This window comes from Nannospalax galili, unplaced genomic scaffold (genome assembly GCF_000622305.1).
Source record: "Nannospalax galili isolate Female #2095 unplaced genomic scaffold, S.galili_v1.0 scaffold34, whole genome shotgun sequence".
NCBI classification, from domain to species: domain Eukaryota; kingdom Metazoa; phylum Chordata; class Mammalia; order Rodentia; family Spalacidae; genus Nannospalax; species Nannospalax galili.
The window spans coordinates 3,596,191-3,623,444 of record NW_008338996.1 but is presented as its reverse complement, the minus strand read 5'-3'; the positions used below and the strand labels follow the sequence as shown (position 1 = coordinate 3,623,444).

The window sequence follows — 27,254 nt, the reverse complement described above, 5'->3', positions numbered from 1 at the left end:
TTCGGCAATACTGCACCAAGTTAGCAAGTGACAGAAGAAACTTCATTTTCCTCTCAAACTGTTTATCACACACTTGGAACAAAGATGTGAGCCCGGAGTTAAAGGGAGCGGGAAAGCAGAGAAGAGCACATGCAAGTACATAAGACATGCTTCATAATGATGGAAAGGGAGACAAATGTGCTGAGAAAGTGGTTCTAGTTAAACGGGAACTTAGAATAGAAGCCTTCTGTGCTGACTGGTGCAACCAGGAAAGACTTTAGGAAAGAAGTGGCCTTTGCTTCAAGTCTGGAAAAAACAAGAGAAGGAAGTTGCAGGGTGGCATGGTTAGTGGAGAGGCACTGCCTATGGGACTATAGTACTTTATAAGCCTTATATGCTAGCACAGCAACTGGTTAAGAGGACAAAACATAGACTGATACCCATTTCCCAAGTTCTATGCTGGGTTTTTGTCTGGTTTGAGTTTGCATGGGTCTTAGGTACTCTGTCACCATTGCTATAACTTCATATGAGCAAGTTCCAGCCACCTGGTTAGCTCTGTTTCCTTGTGGTCATCCACCACTCCTGACTCTTACACTCTTTCCACACCCTCTTCAGTAATGGTCCTTTAGCTGAGGAACTTATTGGCAGTCAATTACTGCTGGGTGAGGGAGAGTTAGTCTTCTTTTAGAGAATGATAATAGGTAAACTGATCAGGCTCCAGTGGATGAACTCACGCCAATGGACATTTGGGGACACAAACTTGGTGCAATAGGCCTTACAGAATGCGTGAAATCCAATGGGGGGGGGAGCTGCAAATAGTGGAAGGATTAAGATGTACTGCATGAAGTGCACAAAAATTTACTAAAACATACATTAAAAATGAGAATGATAGATTTATGTGCCTTCTTGACTTTTTTGATTTACATCAGATTTTCTGAATTTCATTCTGCTGAATTTTAGAGCCAGATAATTCTTTATTTTAGAGACTTTTGTGTACAGTAATACCCTACGTAAAAGTTCCCTGGGGACAAGGTCAACTCCATTTGACAATCAGTAACTTACACTGTAGCTTTGGATAAGTTACTTGAACTTTCTGAACAGTTTCCTAGACTGAACACACACACACACACACACACACACACACACACACACACACAGAGAGCGAGAGAGAGCGAGAGAGAGAGAGAGAGAGAGAGAGAGAGAGAGAGAGAGAGAGATCTATATGGCCAATACTGATCCTATAAATAAATTTGACTTAGCTTATTGTATTAAAGAATTATTTATTTGTGTACATGTGTATGCAGATGTGCATGCCCATGCAAGCTGAAGAGGGCACCAGATAGCTTTCTCCATCACTCTCCATTTAATTCTTTCAGGCAGAGTCTCTCCCTAACCCTAAAGCTATGTTTTTCTCAGCTAGGCTAGCAGCTAGCAATTTCCAGTGATTCTCTTTCTCCACATCTCAAAGCTGGGGTGACAGGTATTTGCCTGACACCCAGCTTGTTACATGAGTGCTGAGATCTGAACTTGAATTGTCACGATTGCACAGGAAGTACTCTTAACTACTGAGCCATCTCTCTAGCCCAGGACTTGGTTCATTCTTCTAAAGAGTGGATGTCTTTTCTTTGAGTGATATTGAAGGCAAGATCCTTTCCAAATATGAAATACACATAACATAACTTCTTGGTGAAATGGAATAATAAGCCCAAATCTGTTTTCTTGTTGTCTTGTAACACCTCAGAAACCTTGGAGATGCCACTTTGGAAAGTTCTCAGCTGCATTTCAGAAGTTCCCTGAAAGAATGAAGTGTGACTAACCTAGATTTCAATCTTAGCTTCCTCACTGTGCATCCCTGAGAGGAAGTAAACCTTACTATTTGAAGGTATGCAGTGCACCCTCTCTGTGTATTCCTCACACTCTCTCAGAATATCTTATACATCCAAGGCTGGGCTGGGATGAGGCTTGGAAAAGGAAGGAACTGAGCATTTAAGGTGGTGCTGGATCTCTTGTCAAGATCATGCCCTCGGGACCTGTTGAGTATGTTCCTCCACTGTAGATGCTTCATTTGTTCCACTCAAGGCCCTCAACTAACTAAATTGTCTGATTAATTAGCTGACCCAGTTTCTTTGCCATTAAGATGAGATGCTAAAATCTCCTTTGCTGAGTTCTTCTAAAGTTAAACAGATAATGTATTTTAAATAACCAAATCAGTGCCACATAGCTATTGGGGCTAGTGATAGAGGTCTCCCTCAGACAGGTGGGTAAGTAACAGCACAAACGGCACAGAGGCTGAATTGATGGCATAATCTTCTTGTTATCCCTGGGGAACTGGTTTCAGGACTGCCCACAGATACCAAAATGAGTCAGTGATCAAGTCTTTTACAGAAAAGGAGGGTCGCACTTGCACAGGACCTATGCACATCTTCCTGTATATTTTAAATCATCTCCAGAATACTCATAATTCTCCATACACTGTCAATCATATCGTGTGGTTTAAGGGAAAAATAAGAAGAGAAAAATCCAAGCGTGCTCCATAGCGATGCAATTCTTACTATGGATAATTTCAACATGAAGTTAGCTGAATTTGCAGATGCAGAATCCACAGATGCAGAAGGTTAATGGCATATCTAGGACACATGGAAATCTTATGTGACATGCAGAAATAGGCAAGATACCAAAGACAGCCCAGAGCATTATTGGTCTGGCCCAGGAAGGCCTTGTTTATCAGCTGAAATGCACCACCTGTGCAGTGCCTGGCCCTCTGCAGCAGGAGTGCATGCTGATTGCCACCAGGTGACAGAAGGCCTCAGCGAGGTGGAGTGGCAGCAGCACATACCTTTCTCTAGGCAGCTGGTGGTTGGGATTGTGGCGGCAGCGTACACTGAGACCGAAGAGCTTGCGGGCTGTGCGCTGGATCTTTTGTCTCTGAGCCTCAGTGGCGCTCTGTAGGAGCTTGTAACGGTTCTGCAGGTCCCAGTCATTGCCCCAGTGCTGGTGGATGCTACCGATGGTCAGGAAGTGGTTGCTGGGGAGTCGCTTCATAAATGACTTAAATTCATCTGGCAAGAGATAAAGGCCAAGAGAGAAAAGCTAAGCATGGCAGCCACCATCCCAATGTCCTAATGCTTAGCTCCACCTGCCAAGGCAGACCCTTCAATTTGTCTGTGGCTCACAGAACACTACCTAGCCTGCTCTTCTCCTAGCATTGTGTGTTTTATTGAAGGGAACCCGTACACTGCATTTAGACGACAAGGCTCCCCAAACTTCCATCACTGGAATGCCAGTTTACAAGAATACATCTTTGTGCTCACATTTAATAGCACCTTTGAATCAAGTCAGTATTCTTGAGTTAAAACTTGAAATGCTTTTCAGCCAATCTACATAGAAAATCAGTATTTCAAGCCTTCAGTCAAATGGCAACTGTGAAAATAAACATGAAGAAAACAATGTTAATAAATTCTAGTCAGATACTGTTGCCTGCTAAGTGATCAAATTCCCATGCTTTGTTTCCCTTTGAAATGCCGGAAACTAGCACATCCAGAGAGGTGTTAAAGGCGTATTAGCACCCAACTGAATCTTTCCCTTTGATGTAGTCTGCAAGTTTGACAGAACAGAAGTGTACAAACCTCTGCACTCAGATCCAAATTTTATTTGAAGTCCTACGTGTGGGCCATGCAACATCATTTCGAATGTCGGGAAACCACAGTTTAAGAAATGGTCAAAGACCCTTTGGTAAAAGTTTCTGCCTCGGTTTGTAGTGTTTGAGTTTCTGAGCATCATTACAGGTTACAGTTTCTCACATCCTTACAATTACCTAATTCAGCTTTCCTGTCCTACACATAAGATAGGGAAACCAAAGCCCAGAGTGACACAGTAATTTTTAAAAGCTAACACAGCTAAAATCCAACTACTGTCATTAACTCTTCTTTTAAAATATATTTTTATTGAATTTTGTGTATTTCATACACAACATCTTAATCATCTTTATGCCCTCTTCTCTATCTGGACCCTGCCATAGCTCCTCCACTGGATTTCATGCATTCTGTCATTTATGTTAAGGTTTATCAAATCAAGTTAGTGTCCCTGATGTATCTTACTGCAAGTTCATCCACTGGGGTCCAGTCAACCTATCTGGAGTCACTCCCTTAAAGAAGATCAGCTCTTCTTCACCCAGCAGTAATCAGCTACTCAACGGTTCTTCACCTAAGACTGGGTCCTGATGCTTAGACCCAGAGCTCAAGGACCATGGAAGAAGAGGGGGTGGAAAGGTTATAAGAGCCAGAGGAGGAGGTATGTGACCATATGGAAATAGAGTCTTACAGTCTCCTGAGACCTTGCTCATACGAACTTACAGCAATGGTGACGGCATGCACAAGACCCATGCAAATTCAAGCAGATAAAAATCTAGCATCAACTGTCAGTGACTCTTAACACTTCCTCAACTGTACCATCCTTCTCCAACCACAGGTAAAGTGGATTAAAGCATGGATTGTTTTGTAGGAAAAAGACCAATAGTTAGTTTCAAAACCATAGTTGCAGCCTATTAACTTTACTTCAAATTATAAAACCTGCAAGAAAATTTCAGGCCTATTATGCTTTCACATTATTAAGAAGTGCTTGTATGACTCTCAATAGGTACAATCCTAAGCACCTAACACTTATAAATAATCTTCCCAGCAGACCTATGAGGTACCTACCAATCAGGTAGTGTTCTTACTTTATAGAGGTAGGACACAGAATACTTAGCTACCCAATGATCAGTAGTTGGTGGAATTAAGACTGTAGCTTAGCTCCAGACTACATTCCCAGTCTGCATATTATCCTTCCTCCCAACACACAGAGAGCAACCCTGAAGCCAAGTGTACTGCAAGAAAAAAAATCAAGGCTCTGTAAATAGAAGTTCGGAATCCTGGAAAAATTTAGGTACTTTGCAATATAGTTAGAGATATGCAAAAATTCAAACTACGGGGGCTGGAGAGATGGCTCAGTGGTTAAGAGCACTGACTGCTCTTGCAGAGAACCTGGGTTCGATTCCCAGCACCCACATGGCAGCTACAAACCGTCCTTAACTCCAGTTCCAGGGGAATCCGAAGCCCTCTTCTGACCTCCGCAGCATTGCACGACATGGGTGCACTCACATACATGCAGGCAATACTCTCATACACATAAAATAAAGATAATAAATAAAATATTTTAAAAAATTCAAACCACATCTTGACCACGGAACAGTTGCAGGAAGATCATTCCTTCCAAGACCTCATTTTCTCCATCTGTCAAATTGGTATAACAGTATCTAATCCAAATTACAAAGTGTGCAGCCATCAAAGAATATGAGCCACGATTTTTGCTTTGGGATAATCATTATTTCCTTTAAATTATCTGAGCTGAGTCATTAAGGTTAAGGGCTAAAAATATATGGAAGGAAAAAAATACAAGTAAATGGCACTGAAGGAGAATAGGAGATTCATAGCTAGTCCTGAACTAGCCAGGTAGTGAGGGGAGGAGGCACCCAGACAGGGATGGAGGCCCCAGACAGCAAGAGGCCCCAGACGAGATTCAGCTGTGTTCCAATTACTCTCACTTCTATCCAAAATGGCCCACTTCCAAGTTCTTGTCCAAAGTTGGCCCTTTAGGTCTGCTTTTCCCCCCCTCTGTGGCTGGCTTCCTCTGGTGGAAATTTCAAATTCTTGCTCTTGCTCTACCAAATTGGTTCCAACTTGCATATAAATGAACCAACCAATAACATGCATCCTAATTGGTCCAATCCAAAGAGGAAAAGGAAAGCCAAGTCCTGTCCCACCTTCTACCCTGTAGAATATAAGTGCTCAGACTCTTCAGTGGGGTAGAAGATGCTCCATCTCTGGACCTCCGCTCCATGCACATGGAAGTCTGCCTCTTTGCCATGTGGAGTATTGCTTACGCATCAGTAAACCTTGACTGTGCTTGCACCTGCAAAACTTCTTGTCGCGTAATGCTTTAGATAGTGGAAAAAAAAAGGACCCAGGAACAGACCCTAGCAGGTTTCAGCAGGGATACTTCTTTCCATGGGTGGATTTGTCTTAGTGTGGGAAAAAAATATTTAAGATGGAAATGTATGAGAGGGCTACAGGTTATAGACGTCTTATAGAGAGAAAGTGCAAAGTAGATACTTCCTTACACTGCAGCATCTCAGCTTTCTGTCTCCTTGCCCACCCACTCAGTGGTTCTCTTTGGAGATTAGAGTTCTTTATTACTGGTGCATACAGCCTGCATTCCTCTCTGCTTTTTAGCCACTAATAGAATTTCTTTGCAAAAACAGTTTATTAAATGTGTCTTTTTGGCTATTTGAGGACAAGAGTCAACATATTACCTTTCTATCATGAACCTCCATTTTATGGATTACAAGGATTTGAAACAGACAAATGGTTGCAGGTTCATAAGGCAACCACAGCAGCTCCACTCATTCAAGCTGCACGGCCTTCAGGAATCCCTAATGCATTTTGTGCTTGCAAAGCTGGATGGGGCCTTTGAGTTCACGGCAACCAGTCACTTTCAAACCATGCTCAGTGAAGCTCTGCTTTCGTCTGTGGTACACACAGTGGCTCCGTGGTAAGATTTTATTTGATCAAAGGGTTTTGTCACTAAAGATTTAAATAAATTCAAATGTTCAAAACACAAATATGTCCTCTCATTTATCAGATGAGAAAGTGTAGGTCTGGGGTTGGGGTAAAGTTGACTTAGTAAGTTTAAAATTCTTTTGGGAGAAGTGGACAATGGAACCTGGGACTCCATTATCAAGGCTGTCTGTTATAGACTCTGTACCGCTGAGAAAGATTCTGAGTCTTGATGTCCTGCCTGTTTTCTGGTACAAGAGCATCAGGCTTGCATATATGTGACTAATGTAACAGATTTGAAGATATAATGTTGTTTCAAAAACAGTAATGTTCTATTGATGAGCCTATTTACAGATATTTGAGTACTACTATTTAAGAGCTCACTATCTCTTGGCTATGCTTCTTGGACCAGTCTTAAGAATTCTTAACCTTATCCTGTATAAAACTGAGTTATATTGTCTTCTTCTCAAACTTCCCTGGGTGTTCTAACTCAGTGAAGGGAACCAGCAAACATGAAGTCATCTAACACGCATCTCTAAGCAAAACTCTTTGACCTCATCTCAATCCTCTTTCTCCTTAACTCTCAGAGATAACCAATGCCAGCTCCTACCAATTTCCCTTCTAAATATGTCAAAATTTTTAAACATTTCCTAAATTCACATTGGAGTCATCTCTATCCTACACAACTTGTGATCTGCCTCTCTGAGAGCATCATAGTCAGACAATAAGACTTTTGCTCTTTCTCAACACGTTCATCTCTGACTTTACTGGTCACACTGACTCCAGCTCTACATCACTCACATCAGCCTCTTCTCCTTCATACACAGACAACTGAAATACCAGAATCATCTTCATCTCTTAAATGGCTACAATAATTAATGTTTGATCTCTGACAGAATCCAGAGCTCGTGAAAGTCAAGATCTAAGATCTTTAGACCTTACTCTCTTTATGAACGTGGGTAACTGACTTTCCTTCCCTATAACTAATTTTTCTGACCTAGGAAAGAAGGAAATAACTAAATTTGCAGAAAAGTGATTTATAGCTTTGATAGTCTGTGTGGTCTTTGAATACTGATATATTTATGTCTCCCTAAAATATATATATATATATATACTCATGCACACATATATTCACATATCTATGTGTGTTTATTCATTCATTTACACACCCAACGTGCACACACACGCTCATACACACACACACACGTGTGTATGCATGTGTATGCACACACAGACCTGGGAAAAAACAGCATCTGACTTCATTTTCCAGAAGCATTCTATGCATCTTACCTTATCTCTGTGTCCATCAGAGACAATATATCATATAACCACACGCTATCCTATGCTGTTCACTGTTTCCTGGATATCTATTGCATGACATTGCCTATACCCAACTCTGGACTTTCCAAGGTGACCCAGGGAGCTACTGAATTACCCTTTGCATCAAGCAGTCCTAACTGCAGTTAGTGATGTACCTTTCTAGAAGAAGCTCAGGGACATTCGCTCCATCACACTAAGTTAGGCTCTTTACCTGAATTTTCCAGGTCCTTGTAAGCTTCAGCCCAGGCCTTGGCCATGTTGGCCAGTGTGAACTCCATGATCTGAATGTCAGTGATGGGACAGTTGCACTGTGGGAATTCCTCAGCACATTGACAGCGACACTGGCTGTTCTGACACACATACTCCCCCTCGCCATTGCACATGATGTAGCTCAAGGCCGACTGGACAAACTTCTCTTGCAGATACTGGGGGAAGATTATCTGAAGACCTGTTTGAGAACAGCAAGAAAGGAAAATCAGAAAGTTAAAAAAGGTGTTTCATTAACAGTTTCCAAAGGTGACACAAGAATCTGGAGCTGCAAAGTTTCTCCCTGTGTGTTGGAAGCAAAATATTTCAAGGCCTACTTAGGCACAGACTGGGCAGAGTAAGTGGGGCTTTCATTTACATCACTTGTGCTTCAATATCTCAGGCCCTGACCTTGGCCAACTCTGAAATGCATACTGTGTTCCACTGTATTAGTGCTGAGACAGGAGCAGCTCTGATGTGTACTTTTTTTTTTCCATTTGGGTGAAAACCCCTATTGAATGCAAAACACTATTGTTTATCTTTCCTTATTTCCTTCATTTATTTTCCTCCCTTTTCTTAAAATATTTATGAATTCTTTTTATGAAAAGCAGTTCCTGAGCTAGCCTCTCCATCTATAGAGATTTAAATAAAACCTCTTTGCCCTGGAGGAGTTTACAATATTATTGGCCGAGATAAACTCGGACACACATCTTCCTAAAACAGTGTTATAGGTCTACAGCAGAGGCAGTCACAGGAAATAGTCAAGCACAAGAAGGCTGCAAATAATGGGGCTTGGGTAGAAAGGAAAGCTTTGTATGGGAAGAAGAATTTGGAGCGGTTGAAATGCAAGTAAGAGAATGGGTTTTTTTTGACACTTTATTATTTTTATTTTATGTGCACAAGTGTATTGCCTGCATGTACATGAGTGCACCCATGTCGTGGAATGCCATGGAGGTCAGAAGAGGGCTTTGGAATCCCCTGGAACTGGAGTTAAGGATGGTTTGTAGCCACCATGTGAGTGCTGGGAATCGAACCCAGGGACTCTACAAGAGCAGTCAGTGCTCTTAACCGCTGAGCCATCTCTCCAGCCCCGAGACCAGTATTAACAGAACAGCAAAGGTATTCTAAAAAGAGCAGAAAGAAAAGATAGTATGTCAGGGAGACTTGGGAAGACAAAATGGACTTGGAGAGACGAGGGTGTGGTATGGTAGAAAAACTGAAGGGACCAGTAGAAGCCAGATGACACCAAGGACTTTATTAGAGACCAGGGAGTGTCCATTTTATCTTATGGATCATGGGGTCTATGTTGGTAGTTTTCAAGGACAAGATTGAGACTATTAAAACTATGTAATTTAATAAAAGCATGCTTTATGAAACAAAAATATCAGTGATGAAGGGCATCAGAGACACTAGCTTTCTCTTGTTTGTTCTGAAGGAGATGTACAAAGGAAAAGCGGCTAGCCCACTGGTGTAGGATGAACATGCTTGACTCCAGTGAACGATCTTTACTCTGCATTTGAATTGTAAGATTTTTAATTGTGAGAATGAAAGATTGAGAAGGCTTTGACTAAGGAAACATAGCATGCCAGTACCTAGAAAGGCAATTAGACTCTGTTCCCTATGATGCCCACACTGAAAGGAACCTCTGGACGAGAAATTCACCCCCACACAGGACAGCTCCCTTCACTTTGTCTGAAGTTGCTAATACTCTTAGCTTCCAGAATATGCAGGAGTGACACTTTTGCCTCCCACTGTGTGAAAGGGAACTATAGTCCTATTTGGATTACTGCTGTTTCCCACTCAAGCTTCAGGGATGTACTCTAACTTTGCTCGTCATGGATTTGCTGAATAAACTTGGCATTTTCTTTGCTTTTTATTTTTCTGATTTGTTCCTGTATATTTGTCTTTTCCCTTGAGATTAGATAGATAGATAGATGATAGATAGATAGATAGATGATAGATAGATAGATGATAGATAGATATATAGATGATAGATAGATGATAGATAGATAGATAGATAGATAGATAGATAAAATACGATTGCTATTATTATATGTACAATGAATTTCTATTGCTTCATATGGCCTTCACACTGCAACTGTAGAGTTTGCTGAGGGCACTGTGAAAAGCCACATGCAGCTCAGCATGCCTGTGGGAAGCCGCAGTTCATGTGAAGTGTTGGAAATCACTTCCACCAGGGTCCTCAAGTAAAGCATCTCAAGAACATTTTCAGCCTCTCTCCAAAGCTTCACTTTTTCTCCTCTTCCAAAATTGATACTTTCAGTACATACATCAGACATATTTAGGGGGAAAATTGTGTCTTATAAATTGTGTAGTGCATCGACAATAAATGTTATCAGTTACTAACTTTTTATATTATATATTTACTGTACTATGTGTATTGTATGTATATAGGTTTGGGGGCAATGTCACAGTGCACATGTGGAGGTTGGGAGACAACTTTCAGGAATCCATTCTCTCCCTCTACTCTGTGGGTTCCAGGGCTTGAGCTCAGGCCTGACAGCAAGTCCACTGAGCCATTTTGTCAGCCCAATTCTTATTTTTGATGTAAAGAAACTGGTGCTGATAAAGATGATGATAGTGATGATGATGTTGTCATTTCTCGGATTCAATTCCTAAATTGTGAATAGAAACTTCAGGATAAATAAGGAACAGCAGCTGAGGGAATATCCCAAAATGAATCTTTAGTTATTTGGACAGCTTTCACAAGGAAGTGGTTTAGACTCTGTGCCTGCTGAAGCCGAAGGCTATTCAGTAAGTTTCACATGCCTTTTACTTGGAAGGAATTCCAACAGAGTTGTTCACATGGACAGTGGTCTGCTGTGAAAATGGGTAAACTCTTCAGTAATGAGCAAGGGGTCAACAGGAAATCATGTGATCACTCACTGTGATGACACAGATAGCAAAAGGTTGAGAAACACAAACTGGCTATAAAGTCTCTCCCACATCAAGTCGGGAATTCTTCCGGAGTCTGCACTATTGAGTCACTTTATCTGTGCCACCATTTTCTCTTCCAAAGCAAATTTATTTTTAGCTGATTCTGATCCCCTATAGGCAACTGGGTCTATGGACTGGGGTTACGTTTCTGTTGCTTAAAGGAACTCCGCACACTATATTCTCAGTCCTATTTTTATTTTTTATTTTTTAGCTAGCTCATCACTTTCTTTCTCCCTTTTGTAGGGGATAAGATATTCTATTCTTGGTCCTAGCCCAAAAGGAATTTTGGGAGAGCATTTTTAGAAAATTGCGTCAAATCATTTCTCTTTTTGGCAAGGATACAAAAGGCAGTATTACCTACCCTGTTTAATGCAACTGAAAGCAGATAAAATTTAGGGTTGGGGGTTTTCTGGGAGCAGCTGAAACATAAAACTGGCTGCTCTTTAAAAGTGGAAACTCAGAACACGGGGAGCTGTCTTTAAGGCAGAATCTCCTGGGCAAATTTCAAAAGAGAATAATGAAGACATAGCAATTAAAAAGCACTTTTCTGCAAAATGTCAGTACTGTTTAAAGTTACATAACCATTTCTACGGCAGCGGAGGTTCACACAGCAGTCACAGCCAGAGCCGTCTCCTGATGACCTGTGTCCAACAAAGAGACCCATTGCTGACCCCCTAGATTGGCGCCTGAAACTTACTGGCTTCAATAGGAGTCATAAATAATTTGGAGGGGGATTTGGCCTGTGGTACCACTGTTTGAAAGATATACAGCTGCCGGCTGGGGTGGAATATTCTGTCTGCACATGGATATATTGTCTGTGCACTGTCTCAACACACACACACACACACACACACACACACACACACACACAGAAAATGAGAGAAAAAAGCCACCTTTATTGCCAAGCATATAAATTTTGCCTCACAAAACTCAGGACGGCATTGGTTGAAAGTTACATTTGAACACCACCTCACCCACGCTGAACAGATGGAATGTTTTCCTTTCAACTTCATTATTGTTCTTTTAATCTTGCTACAATTTCAAGGGCACTGTTTCAATGTTCCACCTAGCAAGTGTACAATGTTCAGGTGGTAACACCCAAGAAATCTTGCTTCTTTCTCTGATTCTTGCCCCGCACCCCCTCAGTCCTTCCCTGGCTCATCTTCCACACAAATGCTACATAATGTTTTGTATTCTGCAAAGGTTCTGTGCAAGGTCTTTTATCTCCTTTGACACAGGATGGCGTATCTCTGTGTCCTTGCTTCCTTCTCTCTCTTTGTGGCTTAAACTCTCTTCTTTCTCCTCTTTACTCACAACATCCTGCATGCCTTGCCTTTTTTTTTTTTTAACCTTCCACTGCGTCAGCCCTGTTCTTCTTGCAGTCTTTCCTTTAGTCCTATCCTATCTTGCGTTTAGAAGATTCCTTCCTCAGATCACAGTCTGTTTCTCCCTTCTCCCAAAACATAGACTTTCCCACACTACTGGGGTCAAAATGTCTTTTTTTTGCCTCAACATAATTGTTAGCTTAAGATATATTATTAAATTGTTTTATTTCCATTTTCCCCAATCAAAAGATGTATTTGGGAAATTAAATGCCTGTCTATCCCCTACAGATCTCACAAATAAGACGAAGCTCAATGTAGGTCTCTTATACTCATCAGTTCTCGTTACCCCTTTGAAAAGGAAGATGCCTCCTCAGGATTTGGAGATATAGATATGGCCAAGTTAGGTAATTTATCCAAAGACTGAAAATAGCAGAATCAGGATCAAATTTAGAATTTGGACAGTTCTGAAATACTTCAGGGTCCTTTTGCCTCTGAGTGGGAAACAAAAGGGACTGATAGAAACGCTAAACTCAGAACTCCACAATAGCTCCAGTGCAGCTCAATCTAGCAACATATCACCTTCTCAAAAACTCAAATGCTGTTATTATTCTCCATTACCTAATAGTTCAGGAAGAAAACCATGAATAGCACATAACCCACAATTTTGTTAAGCTTGAAAGTTCTTGTGTCTCCCAAAGTCATATGTCGAATCATTAACAATTAACATAATATTGCAGTTAGGAGGTGGGGCTTCTGGGAAGTAAGTAGGATTAGAGAAAGTCAAGAATATGGTATATTCATGATGGAATTAGTGGCCTCATAAGAAGGGATACAATAGCTCTCATGATATATATTTATATCGTCACGAGTATTTCCACACTAAGCAAAGGCTGTGTGTGCACACAGTGACAAGGCAACTGTTTACAAACCAGAAGTCTGACCCTCAATAGAAACTATGTCATCTTGATCCTTGAATTCACAGTGCCCATATTGTGGCAAATAGACCTCTTTTATGTGAACTACCCAGCACACAGTATTTGCTACAGTCCATGCATGCTAAGGTGGATTTCCTCATTTATCTCAAATTGGAGACAAACTAGTAGAAAAGTCTTCATAAAAGATCAATAGAAACTTGGGAAAGCTATCTACAGGAAGAATAATCTAGAAAGCAGAAAACAGCACGTGCAAAGGTCTCAAACAACACAACTTCCAGTTGAGAACCAATCTGGTCATTACCGTCCCTTCTGATAAATAGTCATTTCCTTTTATTTGTTCGCTTTCTGAAAAGTCTTCAAAGGAGAAAATGTTCTTGTGTCTTACAAAAGACAAAAAAATGAGTGGAAAAATGGCACAAAGAAGAGATCTGATCTCATTAGAAGAAAACAGTTCTTAAAACTACAATGGTGAAATGTCCTTTCTGTTTAGCTAGGGATTCTGAGATTCAAAAAAAAATACATGATGGTGCTGGAGTTGACGAGTTCCAATCTTTCAGGAACGCCGAAGTAACACAAGAACATTTTGAGAATCTGTATCAGATCCTTGGAGACCATTGTTATTATTGCTTCATAAATCAGGCACCTGGTTCAGCTGATCATGCTCGATGGGACTGCAGGACATGTAAATTCTAGAAAGAAGACCCAACAGAATCTGAAGCTGTGCTGAAGAGATAAAGATTATAGATGAGTTGTCATATCTGATCCTGGTTTTGTCCTTTCAGTTCCTGATAGGAATTGTTAGCTTCCTTCCTCTTTCCACAAGTCGTGCATGTGGAATTGTTTAATAAAAGAAAGAAAAAGGAAGTTTAACACAGTGAAAATATGCTTCCTACTATCAAGGGAATCAGAGAGCCTATTTGAAAATTTAAAACCAAAGCACAAAATTCAAGGCAGAAAGACTTTGGTTGATGTTTAAAATTGTAGAGTAGCATTGTGCTTGGCACATAGATGTTTAACACGTATCTTATAAATACTGAATAAGTCAGTGATTATTGTGAGGATACAAGAAAATAAGATTAGTGATAACATTTGTGGAAAACTGGAAAATGAATATGAGATACGGATTGGGTTTTGAAACATAAGCACAATACGAGTTGAAAAAAAGGGCATCTCTGGGTGCCACTGCATAGCACAGAAATTGAGCAAACACAGGTCAGTGCGTAAATACTTTGGATGAATCTAAGTCTTGTTCAAGGCAAAATTGTGCCCCATCATGGGCTGGTTTTGCTCAACTTTGCTTTATTTTATTCTGTATTCTAATTAACTAAGCCAGTGTACTTTTGATGGATATTTCCCTTTTCTGACCCTTTTCATTAGCTATTAAATTCATGATCTCTTGTAGTACCAGGGAGGAAGAGGGGAAAATAAACAAAAACGTAAGTTCTGTTTTTGTTAAATGTATTCTCTGTCCTGTCCTTGCATCAGAATGTGGCCCCTGTAGATATCTCTGAGCCCCAGATGTATTGTATCTGCTAAGTTCTGTCAAATTCTGTCTATTTCTGAAAGGCACAAGGTGGGATAAACAAGAAGAAAAGCACCTTTTGCAAAAGGTAAACTTGATCCCCTTCTCTGTGAAAGCACAAGGAATTTCATATTGACAGATAAAGGACTTTATGCTTCACACAGCCATGCTGGACTTCTGTGTAATGAAGGCATGCAGGTCAATTACCCATCTGTTTGTGTTTCTATTGCTGTGAATTACAGTATCCATCCCTGACAGCTCATTGGAGTGGAATGAAAATAAGACAATAATTCACCGGGTGAAACTGTGCAGAAAGGGCGCAAAGGCTATGATCTCATTCAGAAGTTCAGTCCTGTCTCTGTGATGGGTCATTTACACTCTGGGAAATGAAGAAAGGCAGCTACTTGGGAGAGAAAAGGGTGCGTTCTGATTCCTTCAATGTAAGAATCAAGGCATGCCCCCTCCTGGTGAGAGTAATATGCTGTGTTTATCACCTTCATCAACTGGGCTGCGGGATCTTGAGGAGCTGACTTGAAATCTTTAGGTGAAAAATAGAGGTAGATGAAATTCAGGACAATAGGACTGAAACCTTTTCCTGTCATAAGTTTGGAAGAATGAACCAGGCTTCCCTGGTAGGATGTCATACCATTGGAGTGGCAGAAGCAGAGTTTGAATGTCAAGATGGTAGGAAACATTTTTATAATGCCAAAATCCAAATGGCATGGGGTAGACTTAGTTATCAAATGGCATTGGTTAGACTAAGTTATCAAATGGTATGGGATAGACTGAGTTTATTAAATGGCATGAGGTATTACCAAATTTCATGGGCTTGACTGAATTATCATTAACTCATTCTGTGTCTCTGTCTTCACTGTTCATGCTTTAATATAACACATTCCCAATCTCTGAACTCAGGCATGTTCACATGGAATTTTGTGGCGAATCACAGGAATGCAAATGATGTGTTAATTCCAAAAAGAAACAGTAAGACTAACATATGAATTGATCAGTTTCTCTTTTCACAAGACCAGCAATGTTCTACATAGAAACATCACAAGACAAGAATCCTAATAAACTATGACCGCCATGTAACTTATGTAAGAAAGAAGCATGTACCTTTGCAAATCACTGAGAAACAGGAAATGTTTGTTAGCACTATGTAATCTAACCTATACTCACAGATATGAAAGTTAGCAAACCATGGCAAAGGTGCCAAGCAGGATCACAATTTAGTTTTATAAATAATGTTTTACTGGAAGAGAGTCTACATATGGAAGAGCTGAGAAGCTGCAATGTGCCACACTAAGGACAGTTACCACCTGGCTTTCTAAAGGGAAAATTTTCCAACCTCTATATGATATGGCCGTTAAGATTCTTTCCAAGTTTGATGGGTTTTGTTTTTTATTGGTGCTCGTTCCTTTATCAAGCAAAGATCAATTCATCATCAACATGTCCCAGGCACTCTTCCAGGCTCTGAGGGGAAGGGAAATGGAAACATTTTTCCTACTCTTATAGAACTTATCTCCATATAAGGGAGATAGTCAATAATGAATCAATAAAAATATAGAAGGATTTATACTGACAAAAGGGACTTAGGACAGACAAACTTCTAAATGTCAATTTCAGCTTTGGAAAAGAAAAAGTAATCCAAATTATGACATCACCAAGGATCAAAAGGTCACCATGTTCTTTATTCAATTTCATAAAAGTTCAACATGAAGATACTCTTGAAGTCTGAAGAAGAAATGAAATCAATTTAAATATAAGCTTATTCACAGACTTTGTGATAAAAAATCAAACATGATACAAGAACAGATGCTATCTGATCTTTCCATTAATTGATGTCTCCAAATTCCTTTTTTACCAAGTTGTTTCCTCTTCAGATTTTACCTCAAGATTTTATTAATTACATGACCTTGGACAAACTAAGAGGCTTAAGTTCTCTGATTATTACTTTCTTCATCAAAGCCTCCTTTATATGGATGGTATAAGAACAGAATGAACTGTTTTATACATTGGTTGAACATGAATGAATATGTTTGTTAAATTCATAGAACAATTACAGTTAAAGGAGTCAATTTGGTTATATGTAAATCAATGGATCTAAAATAAAATCAAATAAATAATACCCATGAAGTTACAAGATATGCTTATTACATGAAGTAAGTGTTCAACTGACGTCATTTTCCTGTCCTTGCCCTGTTTTGTACTGCTTTCTTTAGAGGTCACAAGCAACCTCAGAAAGGTCTTCTGCTACCAACCAAAAATACCTTACGTTTATCTCAAATTCTACTTGTTGCACTATATTAAATGTGTCATGTTCACACTCTCCCTGGTCTGACAGGCCCTTGTGTGCTGGAGGTATTCATCCTGGGCATTTCTTTGTTAACCAGTACATTAGTGTGTATCAGGAAAATGCATTTGAATGAAGGTGCAGTTAGACAGGCTTTGTTTCAGGGAAGACCATGATTTTCTCTTATATGCTTAGTGTGTTTCACTTCTCTAGCAACAATCCTCATAAGTAGAATTGGATCTTCATCCCTGGCATTATAGCTTGAGACCTGTATCTAATTTAACTTCATCTCAGAGAGATTTGGATTAAAATAAAATACACAGGAAAAAAAGACTGAAGAAAACAATGGCACTAAAGGACCACTAATTTCAGCACATACTTTGTTTTAGATCCATTTCTATAAATTATGCTCCGTGAGGATAATTGTACCTTTAATTTCTTTTCATTCTTTCCAACTTAACAAGTATGTGCTAGATCATAAAAAATGTGGAAAAATGCAAAAACTTCAATCCATATAAAGTTTTTTTGCTTACAACTTTATCATGCCAAATGTTTAGTAGATGATAAAGGTATGGAATATGGATAAAATACGATGTCTAACCCCAGAGATATTTCAGTGGATGGCAAAATGAGATTCATCTATATACAATGATGAGGAAATATAGAAAATATATACATAATTACAGATGCAGTTTTCAGTTGAAAAAAAAAAGAAAATCTTCCCCATTTTTATAAGAGAAGAGCTTGGAAAAGTTATTTAAGACAGAATTGATCCTGAGTGTCATGTATATTCTAGCATTTGCCAAACTGAATGCCCTAGACCCATAGATCCACACATGAGCCCAAGCTTAAATACTTTCAAGAAACTCTGAGTCTTAATCCACCTCTTGAGCCTCATAACACAGGTTAGCACAGTTAAGGCGCTAAGAAGTCTCACAGTAAATGAATGTGCTTCATGATATTTAATCCAATGTTTCAGCATCAGTAAGCTATTCTTAAATTTCTGTGTGGTGATGAATAAGCTCAGAATCCTAGTAGCTCATAGCCACCCAAGTTTACTTCTTGTTCATCCTTCATGTTGGCTACGCTTTGGCTGTGCTCCAGATGTCCTCTCCCTTTCAGATTTATGCCATAGGAGAAGTCTGTATCAGAAATAGGCTCCTCTCGTGACACAAAGAAAGGCAGAACTGTCAACCCGGCAATGTCTCCCAAAGTATCTGTGTAGATGTGGCATGTGACATGTCTCCTTGCACTCCATTGGCCAAAGCAAATCACCCAGACAAGGCCAATTTCCCTTGGAAAAGTAATGCGCTCATCCCATGGGACAGACTGTCCAACATATGCAAATGAGCTGGAGAATATACATTCTCTTAAAAGAGGAACACAACATCACACTCACAAACTCTATTGCAAAATTCACCAATTTTTGCAATAAATCTTTAAAAAATTAATTACCACATGAGACAGAAATTTCACTCTTATCCAAAAGTACTATGCATTGCAACACAAACAAAAATTAGTTTTGAATGTTCATGGCAGCTGTTTGCCACAGTCAAAGGCTAGAGATGAACTGATGAAAGATAACAAAATGTGGTATGACCATGCAATGGAATACTAATCCAGCCAATGAAGAGAAAGTCAGTGCAATTGATTCTATAACATGGAATAAATATGAAACTGTGACTGTATCTAGACAAGCAATCACATATCCTGTGAGTCTACATGTGTGAAATATCCAGAAGAGAAAAATCCATACGGATGGAAAGCAGCTCCCAAGGCTAGAGATAGACAAGCTAAGAAATAACTGCTTAATGGATATATAATCTCTGCCTGAGTGATGAAAAGTCATTGCATTAGTTATGATTAATGACTATCATTGTGAATATATTCAATGTCACTAAGTTTTACATCTTGAAATGGTTAAGTTGGTAAATTTTATATTGTTTATATTTTATCACAGTAAACAAGAAAGCATGAGATTCAAAACAAACAGAACTGATAGCTCAAATTAATTAAATCTAGAACATTTATAGAGATCTGCTAAATGCTAAATGCTATAAAACTCAGAAGTGAATAATACCGTCTTGGGAATTAGCTCAGCAGTTAAGCGTGCTTACTTCCAGAGGACCAGAGTTCGGTTCCCAGCACCCACATGGGATAGCTCTCAACTGCCTGTAACTCCAGGGGATTCAACACCCTCTTCCATCTTCCATGAGCATCTGCACACACATTGCATACGCACACAGAGGCATGCACACATACACATAAATAAAAAGAACAAATATCTTTTGAAAATTCCAAATGAACCCTTGAGAATGTCAGTTACAATTCAGAGGCAGTCCTGCACAATTGTGCACAGAAGACAAGATAGATTGTCTGAAATATATTAAAGGTATATCAAAAGTGCTGTGTGGGCATAAATGAGGATTATGGAACAAATAAGTATTGACTCAATCTTATTTAAAACTAAACAGGTACCATATCTGTATGCAGTCAATAGACAGATCATCTTAGCTGAGTTATATAGGAGTTGGGCATCCAGGTACTTGGTCTTCCCCAATCAATGATATTGACAAGCATTCTAATGGGACATGAGTGTGAGCTGGACCAAACTGCCATCTTGATTATTTATTTTTCAGAGTTTACATGCTGCGTCTTTGACCCCAAGTCTATTTGAAAGAGATAGTATCATATGACATAGCACATGGACACAACATCCTGACATCCCTTCTTCCAGCATGACTTCCCATTCCAGCAAGTGCACATACTCAGAATTCTCCCCTCCTTCCTATACAAGGCTGAGTCCTGAGGTTCTTCCAGATTTGGGTTTTTTTCTAGATCAGAGGCAGGACTTCCTGTAGTCCTATGATTCTGGGCTGTCCTGAGGCTGAAGTATCACTCATTCTGAGAATATTTTTTGTTTGTCATTTGTTGTTTGTTTTGTTTGGTTTTTCTTGGCAACTGATATTTTTGAGACTGTGGAACTCACTAAAGAAATCAGCCACACCTATACGTAAATAAATCGGCAAGTAATTTTAGAACAACTACAGACTCTATAGAAAATAGTATAATCTGTAAGAGTTTATGATATAAGAACATAGAAAAACATAGAAAATTAATGGTTCTAATAAACATCATGATACTTATTTATATGTCCTATGTTGGGAAACAGTATAAAATTCAAGATCACTGGCTTTGAGTAGTAGAACTGGCCTCAAATTACTGCTCTACCACCTGTAACAGTTACATAATTTCTGCAAGTCTCCATTTTCAAACTGAGAAAATGGATTTGTGTTGAAGTTCACATGAGTTATTGATATATAGAAACGATCTCAATATCTGACACATTATAATTATCCATAAGTAATAGCTGTAATTATTATTATATTAGTGCCTTCACTTGGTAGGTATATATTTTCTAATTAAATGCTGAAAAATTGCTGTGAGGCACATGTGCTCCCCATTCCCATTTCGCAGATTAAAATATATGGGAAAGTTCAAAACATTAATTAACTAGCCCAGGATCTCACAACCATCAACTCTTCTCTACTGATTTCTTCACTATATTTTTGATTGATATCTTCAATCTGTTTATTGAGAATAACCTTTCTACCCACTCTGAAAAGTGAGAAAACAGGGTGATGCTTGGCATATAAAGGAAAATCAACGTTTGGATGCAGTCAGCAAGATGAAAATCTACAATCGCATTTGTTACAAAGGCACTTCTCTGATATTGAACATGCCTCGCAGACATTCTCAGGAAGGCAGAGGGTTGGATACTGATCAGAGCTTCTCAGGCCACTGCTAATCAGACAAGAGTGACCCTGACCAGGGGTCACTGCTTATGACCTTGAGCTAATTGTCAATGAAGACTCAACACCAAACTGATGACTAGAGCAGACACTGGTAACACTTCCCTGGATTTAAAGAGGCACCTGAAATAGTGGGATTTGGGAGAAGAGGGGGTTTTATATAAAAGAGACTTGTTCACATCCTGTCTCCACCTCCTCTAACCTGGCTGCTGGGCCATGAAGCTTCCCTTGCAACTCAGCTAGAGTAGGTCCTGGTTATTCAGAGCTCCTCAAGAGAACTAAAGTAACTTTGGTTATCAGTGTACTTGGAAACCAAGCATGAAGTCCTTGGAAAGGAGATTGATCCCCTTGGACTTTCATGTTTTCCATTTGTATAGTAGGGAAGGTGACATGTAGCAGTCATTGGTTGGGGCAGATAATCAGTTTAACACATATTCTATGAATAGCAACTCAAAAAGTAAAGTCTTATTTTCAAATAGTTCTCTAATAATATTGTCTCTACTACTAGCAAAATGACTTTAAAAATATTTTATTTAGTTTTATTTTTATGAGTGCATTGCTTGCATGTACGTAAGTGCACCCGTGTACTGCAATGCCCAAAGAGGTCAGAGGAGAGTGAGAGAAAAATTACCCTGGATCTGGAGTTATGGATGGTTGCTAGCCTCCACGTGGATGCTGGGAATAGAACTCAGAGCCTCTGAAAGAGCAGATGGTACTCCTAACCATTCCATCTGTAATGCTCAACTACTGAGGAAAAGAATGATTGACACCCTCTTCCTCAGCCTGCTCCACCTTCTCCTCCTCTTCAGCACCTTCCTCACACAGCCTTTCCTCTTTTTTCTTCACTTGTGGTGCCTGATCGTCTTCTTACCCTTGTCACTCTAACACCATTCACAAGGCCTCAAATCCACAAAATTTATATGGCGCTCTTATATCCTCAGCACAGCACTGAACGCTATGAAACAAATTCTAGCAAAGGCAGAAATCTCTTCAGTTAATGAACTCAGAGCCAGCAGAATCCAAATACAAAAAACACGTTGTGAGGTGAGTAAAAAGAATTAAAAATTCATTCAAAAGTGATATAATTAAGCAGTTATGAAAGAGCCAGAGGAAAAATCTAGCTCATCCTATGTATGGGCATATGGATCATCTCCAAGATACGATTTCAAATATTTCCTAACAATGAGTTCCGATTGGGATTAAAGGCACCCTGATGAGGGGTGAGACTGAGCAGAGGCAGACAGGAGGGAAAAGGGAAGTGAGTTAGAAGAAAGATGGTTTTCACAACTAAAACGCTCAACTGCTGCCTTTGCCTCTGATGTTTATTTAGTAGCTAAGCATTTATAGGATGCATTTCTAGGAAACTTACCCACATTGCTCCAACAGGCCTTTGAACTGAAAGTAAAAGAAAAGTCTGGGGTACTGTGTTAATTATGTTTCTGTTGCTGTGATAAACACCACGAGTAATGGAGCTTATAGAAGGAGGAGTTTATTTGTCTTACAGTTCTAGAGGGATAAAAGTCATTCGTGGTCGGGGAGGCATGGTGGGAGGAAACTGGAGCAGAAGCTGAGAGTTCACATTTTTAAACATGCACAGGAAGCAGAGAAGGTAAAATGGAAGTGGGCTGTGAACTCTCAATGCCAGTCTCCAGTGACATGCTTCCTCCAGCAAAGCTAGACCTCCTCCAGTCCCCCAAACAGTGCCACAAACTGGGGGCAAAGTGCTCAAATATTTTGAGCCTTTGGGGGACATTCTCATTCAAACTGCAGCGGATACCATCACGGGGTGCGGGGAGCTGAAATTCCAAAGCAAGAAGTTAAAGTCTGGAATTCAAGGCAAACCATTGAAAGAAGTCTCGCAATGATCAGCATTAACACAAAGACTTAGGAAAATAAATCCAAAATGATGAGTTAATGCAGACCTAAAGAGAATAAGATTCATGACTTGATTGATTTATAGGGTAACAAGATCAGGCTAAGATCCATCATTAAGTGATAAGTATAAGTTCTATGTATAAGGATTTAGTTTAACCCTTTAGACTGTGATTCTCATGGAGACTATCACAGTACTGTTTTCAACGTTTGGTGCACCTTAAATAAGTGCTGTGGACTTGCGGACTGATTTACATATGCTCATTTACCATGTTCTTAATGAGTATTTCATATCAGCCAAGCACATACATCACGGACGATGGAAAAATAAGTGAAGCAAATGCTTTGTAAACAGCATACCAATAGAGGTGGTAGAACTAATACATTGTAGTTTTGGAATCCTTTATCTGAGCAAGCCTTAGTTCTCACAATCACTGGATGTAAGTGAGAAACAGGGGCTAGAAGACGACAATTACATGCCTAACATCACTCACTGAGCCAAGAGTAGAACTGACACTTGATCCAGTTTTTCTCAGTACAAGGCTTTTCCTTTTTAAATATTGTACTTATTATTATTTTTATTTTATGTGTGTGAGTGCTTTGCTTGCATGTATGTAAGTGAACCCATGTTGTGCAAACCTGCAGAGGTCAGAAGACAGTATCGGATTCCCCTGGAACTGGAGTTATGGATGGTAACTACCATGTGGTTGCTGGGAACTGAGCCTGGGTCCTCTGAAAGAGCAGCCAGTGAGCCATCTCTCCAGCCCCGCAAGGCCTTTTCTTGAAGCAGCCTTTTGTATAATGGGGAAAAATGGAAAAATCCCTAATGTAGATGTAAAAGAAGTCAAAGACTCTGAAGAGGTAGCATTTGAAAGATTCAATTGTACAACCCCTGTCTGAATCAGAGAGCAGTGAATAAAGCAGGGAAGGCAGAAGCCCTCTTTAAGAGTAAAATGTAAGTAAATTTAAGTAAAACACATGTGATTTGAATGCAGAGAAGGGAACACTAGGTGTACAAAAGGGGGCGGAGATTGGGAAATAGGAGCAAAGTGGAAGTGCTCCCCAAAACAAAAGATGTATGAAAAGCCACATCAAAACCAACTACTTTATAAACTAATTTAAAGTATAATTAAAAGAAAATAAAGAATTTAAACCTAAGTACCCTGCATGGGTAGATAATGCTGTTCAGAGTAGCATAGATTTCAAAATGGAAACCTCAGTGCTAGGTGCAAAATATTTCCCTCCAAACTATTAGCCAAAACCCAGAGAGTCCCAAAACAATTCAGAATATTACCATCATTTGTGAATGCTCACCAGAAATAGAGGGTAAGTCCCTATTGCTGAATACCCCTTCAAACACAAATACTGAGAGGGAGAGGGAGAGGGAGACTTGCACACAATAGACAGTCATGCTTTAATGAAGGAGTTAAGTTCCAACAAGTTCTTTACACCAAAATCTTCAAAGGATAGAAAAGTGTGAAAGGGGAACACAGAAGTACATCTCTTAGCTTTAAATATACCACATTAGCTGCTGTGGTGGCATGGATCATCTGGAGTATGATCAGAATCAAGAGGGCTGGCTTGGCAATCATTAGTGACCCAGGGAAGGAGAGATGATGAGCTCAGTGGATGAGAGGGAGGAGGAACAGTGCTGATGGGGGGCCTTCTTTGTTGGTCATAGAAGAATGAATCACAGTCAGTCATTTGGAGAGGAACATATTCTGGGCATATAACTGATAAGAGACAGCCCCTTCTGGAAAAAAAATTGAGGTTGCAAGGAAAGACTTGGAAAAAATAAAAGGCTGGGACCAAAGAGGAGGAAGAAGGATGGAAGAAGGAAGAAATGATAGGAAGAGAAGAAAAAGAAAAGGAGTAGGAAGATGAGGAGGGGAAAGGAAGAAGAGGGGAAGGAAGTGCAGGGAGGAGGAATGTGGAGGAGGGGGAGGAGGAGGAGGAAGAGGAGGAGGAGGAGGAGGAAGGGGTGGAGGAGGAATAGGGGAGAAGGAGGAGAAGGAGGAGGGAGGAGGGGGAATGAATGAAGAGCAAGAGGAAAACCGAGCATTTGAATGTGAATAGGAACATGCTGTCAAAGTACAGTGGTCCCAGGTGCCCTGCCCTTGTGGTTCATTCAAAGGGCAAATGATACCTCAGGTTGGCACTCAACCCCACGTTGCCCTTACTGTCCTAGCCTCACACACTATAATGACCTCCACCCTCTCCCATCCATCTTCCTCTATTAGAAATGGAAGAAGCTACAAACCTCACTCTCTTTTCACTGAGAAAAAATAGCACATGCCATTGTGTTTAAGATGCCATTCATTGTAAAACATCCCATTGTTTTATGCACACTAAGAAAAGAATATCTCACCAATTAACCTGACACACCATCAATTATAGGAGCAATCTAATTTTAGAGATAAAAAACCTGAAATCATGCAACTTAGAGGCTAAGAAGTCCAACAAATCTCTCTCATCCCCATGTCTATAAATCGTCAAACATACGAGCCCATCTTTTCCCCCTTTCCTTATTTCAGAGTAGAAAGGACTTTCTATGGAAAGTAAGTTATTCCAGCTACACACAACATGCCAATCACTCTTGTGCTCAGCTTTGATCCTGAAATCTTCCTTGTGCTCACAATATCGATTTTCCCCTGGCTACAGAATTATTCCTATAAAATAAAAATTTTGTTGTTCCAGTATTTCAGAATAAAAAATAACTCACTTGATTCCACAACACCTTATGCTTTTGTGCCTCTAAATGCTGTGCTCCTCTCCTGTTTGCCTGTGAATTCATTGTACAGATACTGTTGGATAGGTGCGTCCTCCGAGGGAACTAGAACTGAACTCCAAGAGACTCTGAGAGGGCAGGTCTAGGGAAGAACAAGACGCTGAGAGAGATTAAGGATGTGGGAAACGCTGAGCATCCTGGGGGAAAAAAAGGGAGGGGAGTCACCATCTTGGGAGTGGAGTGTGTGGACTGTGGGCGGACGGGTGCCAATTGTGCAGATCTCAAATGTGGGAGAGAAAGAACCCATGGGTGTGCATGCCTTTGTAAGTCATCCCTTTTGGGACATCATAAACTGGAAAAACCCCAATAGAAGGTATCCTGTTGGTTTTGTCAGCCCTGGGATCCAAGAAACCATGGGTCTGGGGGGCGGTGCAAATTTGGTGCAACAGACTCTCACTCCAATATTGCTCTGAAACATCTCTTCTCAAGATCTCAAGTGCTTTCTGTTACACTCATCACCACTGCTCAACAGTATCATTTGATACACCTCAGCATTGCCTGTTTATTCTTTAAAAACTATCCTTGTGTGTTTATGTACATGCATGTTTTCATGTGCTGTATGTATGTGTGTATATGTGCATGTATATATTTTTGTGTGTATGTATGTGTGCATATGGAGGCCAGAGGTTGATGTCAGGATGTCTTCTCTATTTATTTGAGACACGTACCTCACTGAACTTAGAGCTCAGTGGTTCAAATAGACTGGCTGGCCAATGCACTCTAGGGAATCTACCTGTCTCCATGCCTCCAGAACTCAGATTCTCATGTTTGTGAGGAACTTTACCAACTGAGCCATCTCCCAGCCCCTCAGAAACATTCCTTCCTTGGTTTCTGGAATGCTAAACTTGTTTTCCTACTTTCTGAGTAGTTAGTGCTCCGTGTCCTGTGTGTTGCATGTGTGTACGTGTGTGTAAATGTTTCTGCATTTGCATATGCACATGTGAATGCATGAGGAGATCAGAGGTCAAAGAACAGCCCAGGTGTCATTCCTCAGGGGCTTATTTATTTATTTATTTATTTATTTTGAGATGGTCTCTCTGTGGCCTGGAACTTACCTAATAAGATAGGCTGACTGGCCATTGAGCCTCAGAGATGCTATTGTCTACCTCTTCAGCACTGGAACTTCAGACATGTGACATCACAGAATTTTTCTTTCCTTTATGTGGATTCAGGGGGTCAAACTCATGTCCATATGGTTACAATGCAAGCACTTTACCCATATCATCTGTCCTCTTAGCCTACAATTTTCTTTTCATCATAATCTAATCACCTCAACTTGCCTGTATTAATTTTTATTGAATTTTTGTTTATTTTGTATACAGCATCTTAATCATCTTTATACCCCTATCCTCATCGCATCCTCTCTTAGCCCCATCCACTGGATTTCATGCATTCTGTCATTTATGTTAAGGACTATCGAGTCATGTTAGTGTTCCCTGAAGTCCCTCAGTGTAAGGTCATCCACTGGAGTCTAGTCAACCTGTCTAGAATCCTTCCCTTAAATACAATCAGCTCATCCTCACCCAGAAGTGATCAGATGCCAATAGTTCTATAGCTAAGATTGGGGCCTGCTGCCCGTTTCCAGTAGTCTATACAGTGTTGAGGCTCAGT

The 27,254-nt window shown here is 40.0% G+C and overlaps 1 protein-coding gene across 2 annotated transcripts in view; it reads right to left on the bottom strand.

The window, feature by feature from the left end:
• The window catches only part of Brinp1 (BMP/retinoic acid inducible neural specific 1), a 185,342-nt gene that overhangs the window by 29,349 nt on the left and 128,739 nt on the right, over positions 1–27,254 (bottom strand). For both annotated transcript variants that reach the window (XM_008833478.2, XM_029563717.1), the window contains 2 exons: positions 8,104–8,340; positions 2,816–3,038 (listed from right to left, as the gene is read on the bottom strand). In XM_008833478.2, coding sequence (XP_008831700.1) covers positions 2,816–3,038; positions 8,104–8,340 — 460 coding nt within the window. The remainder of the gene's footprint in view (positions 1–2,815; positions 3,039–8,103; positions 8,341–27,254) is intronic.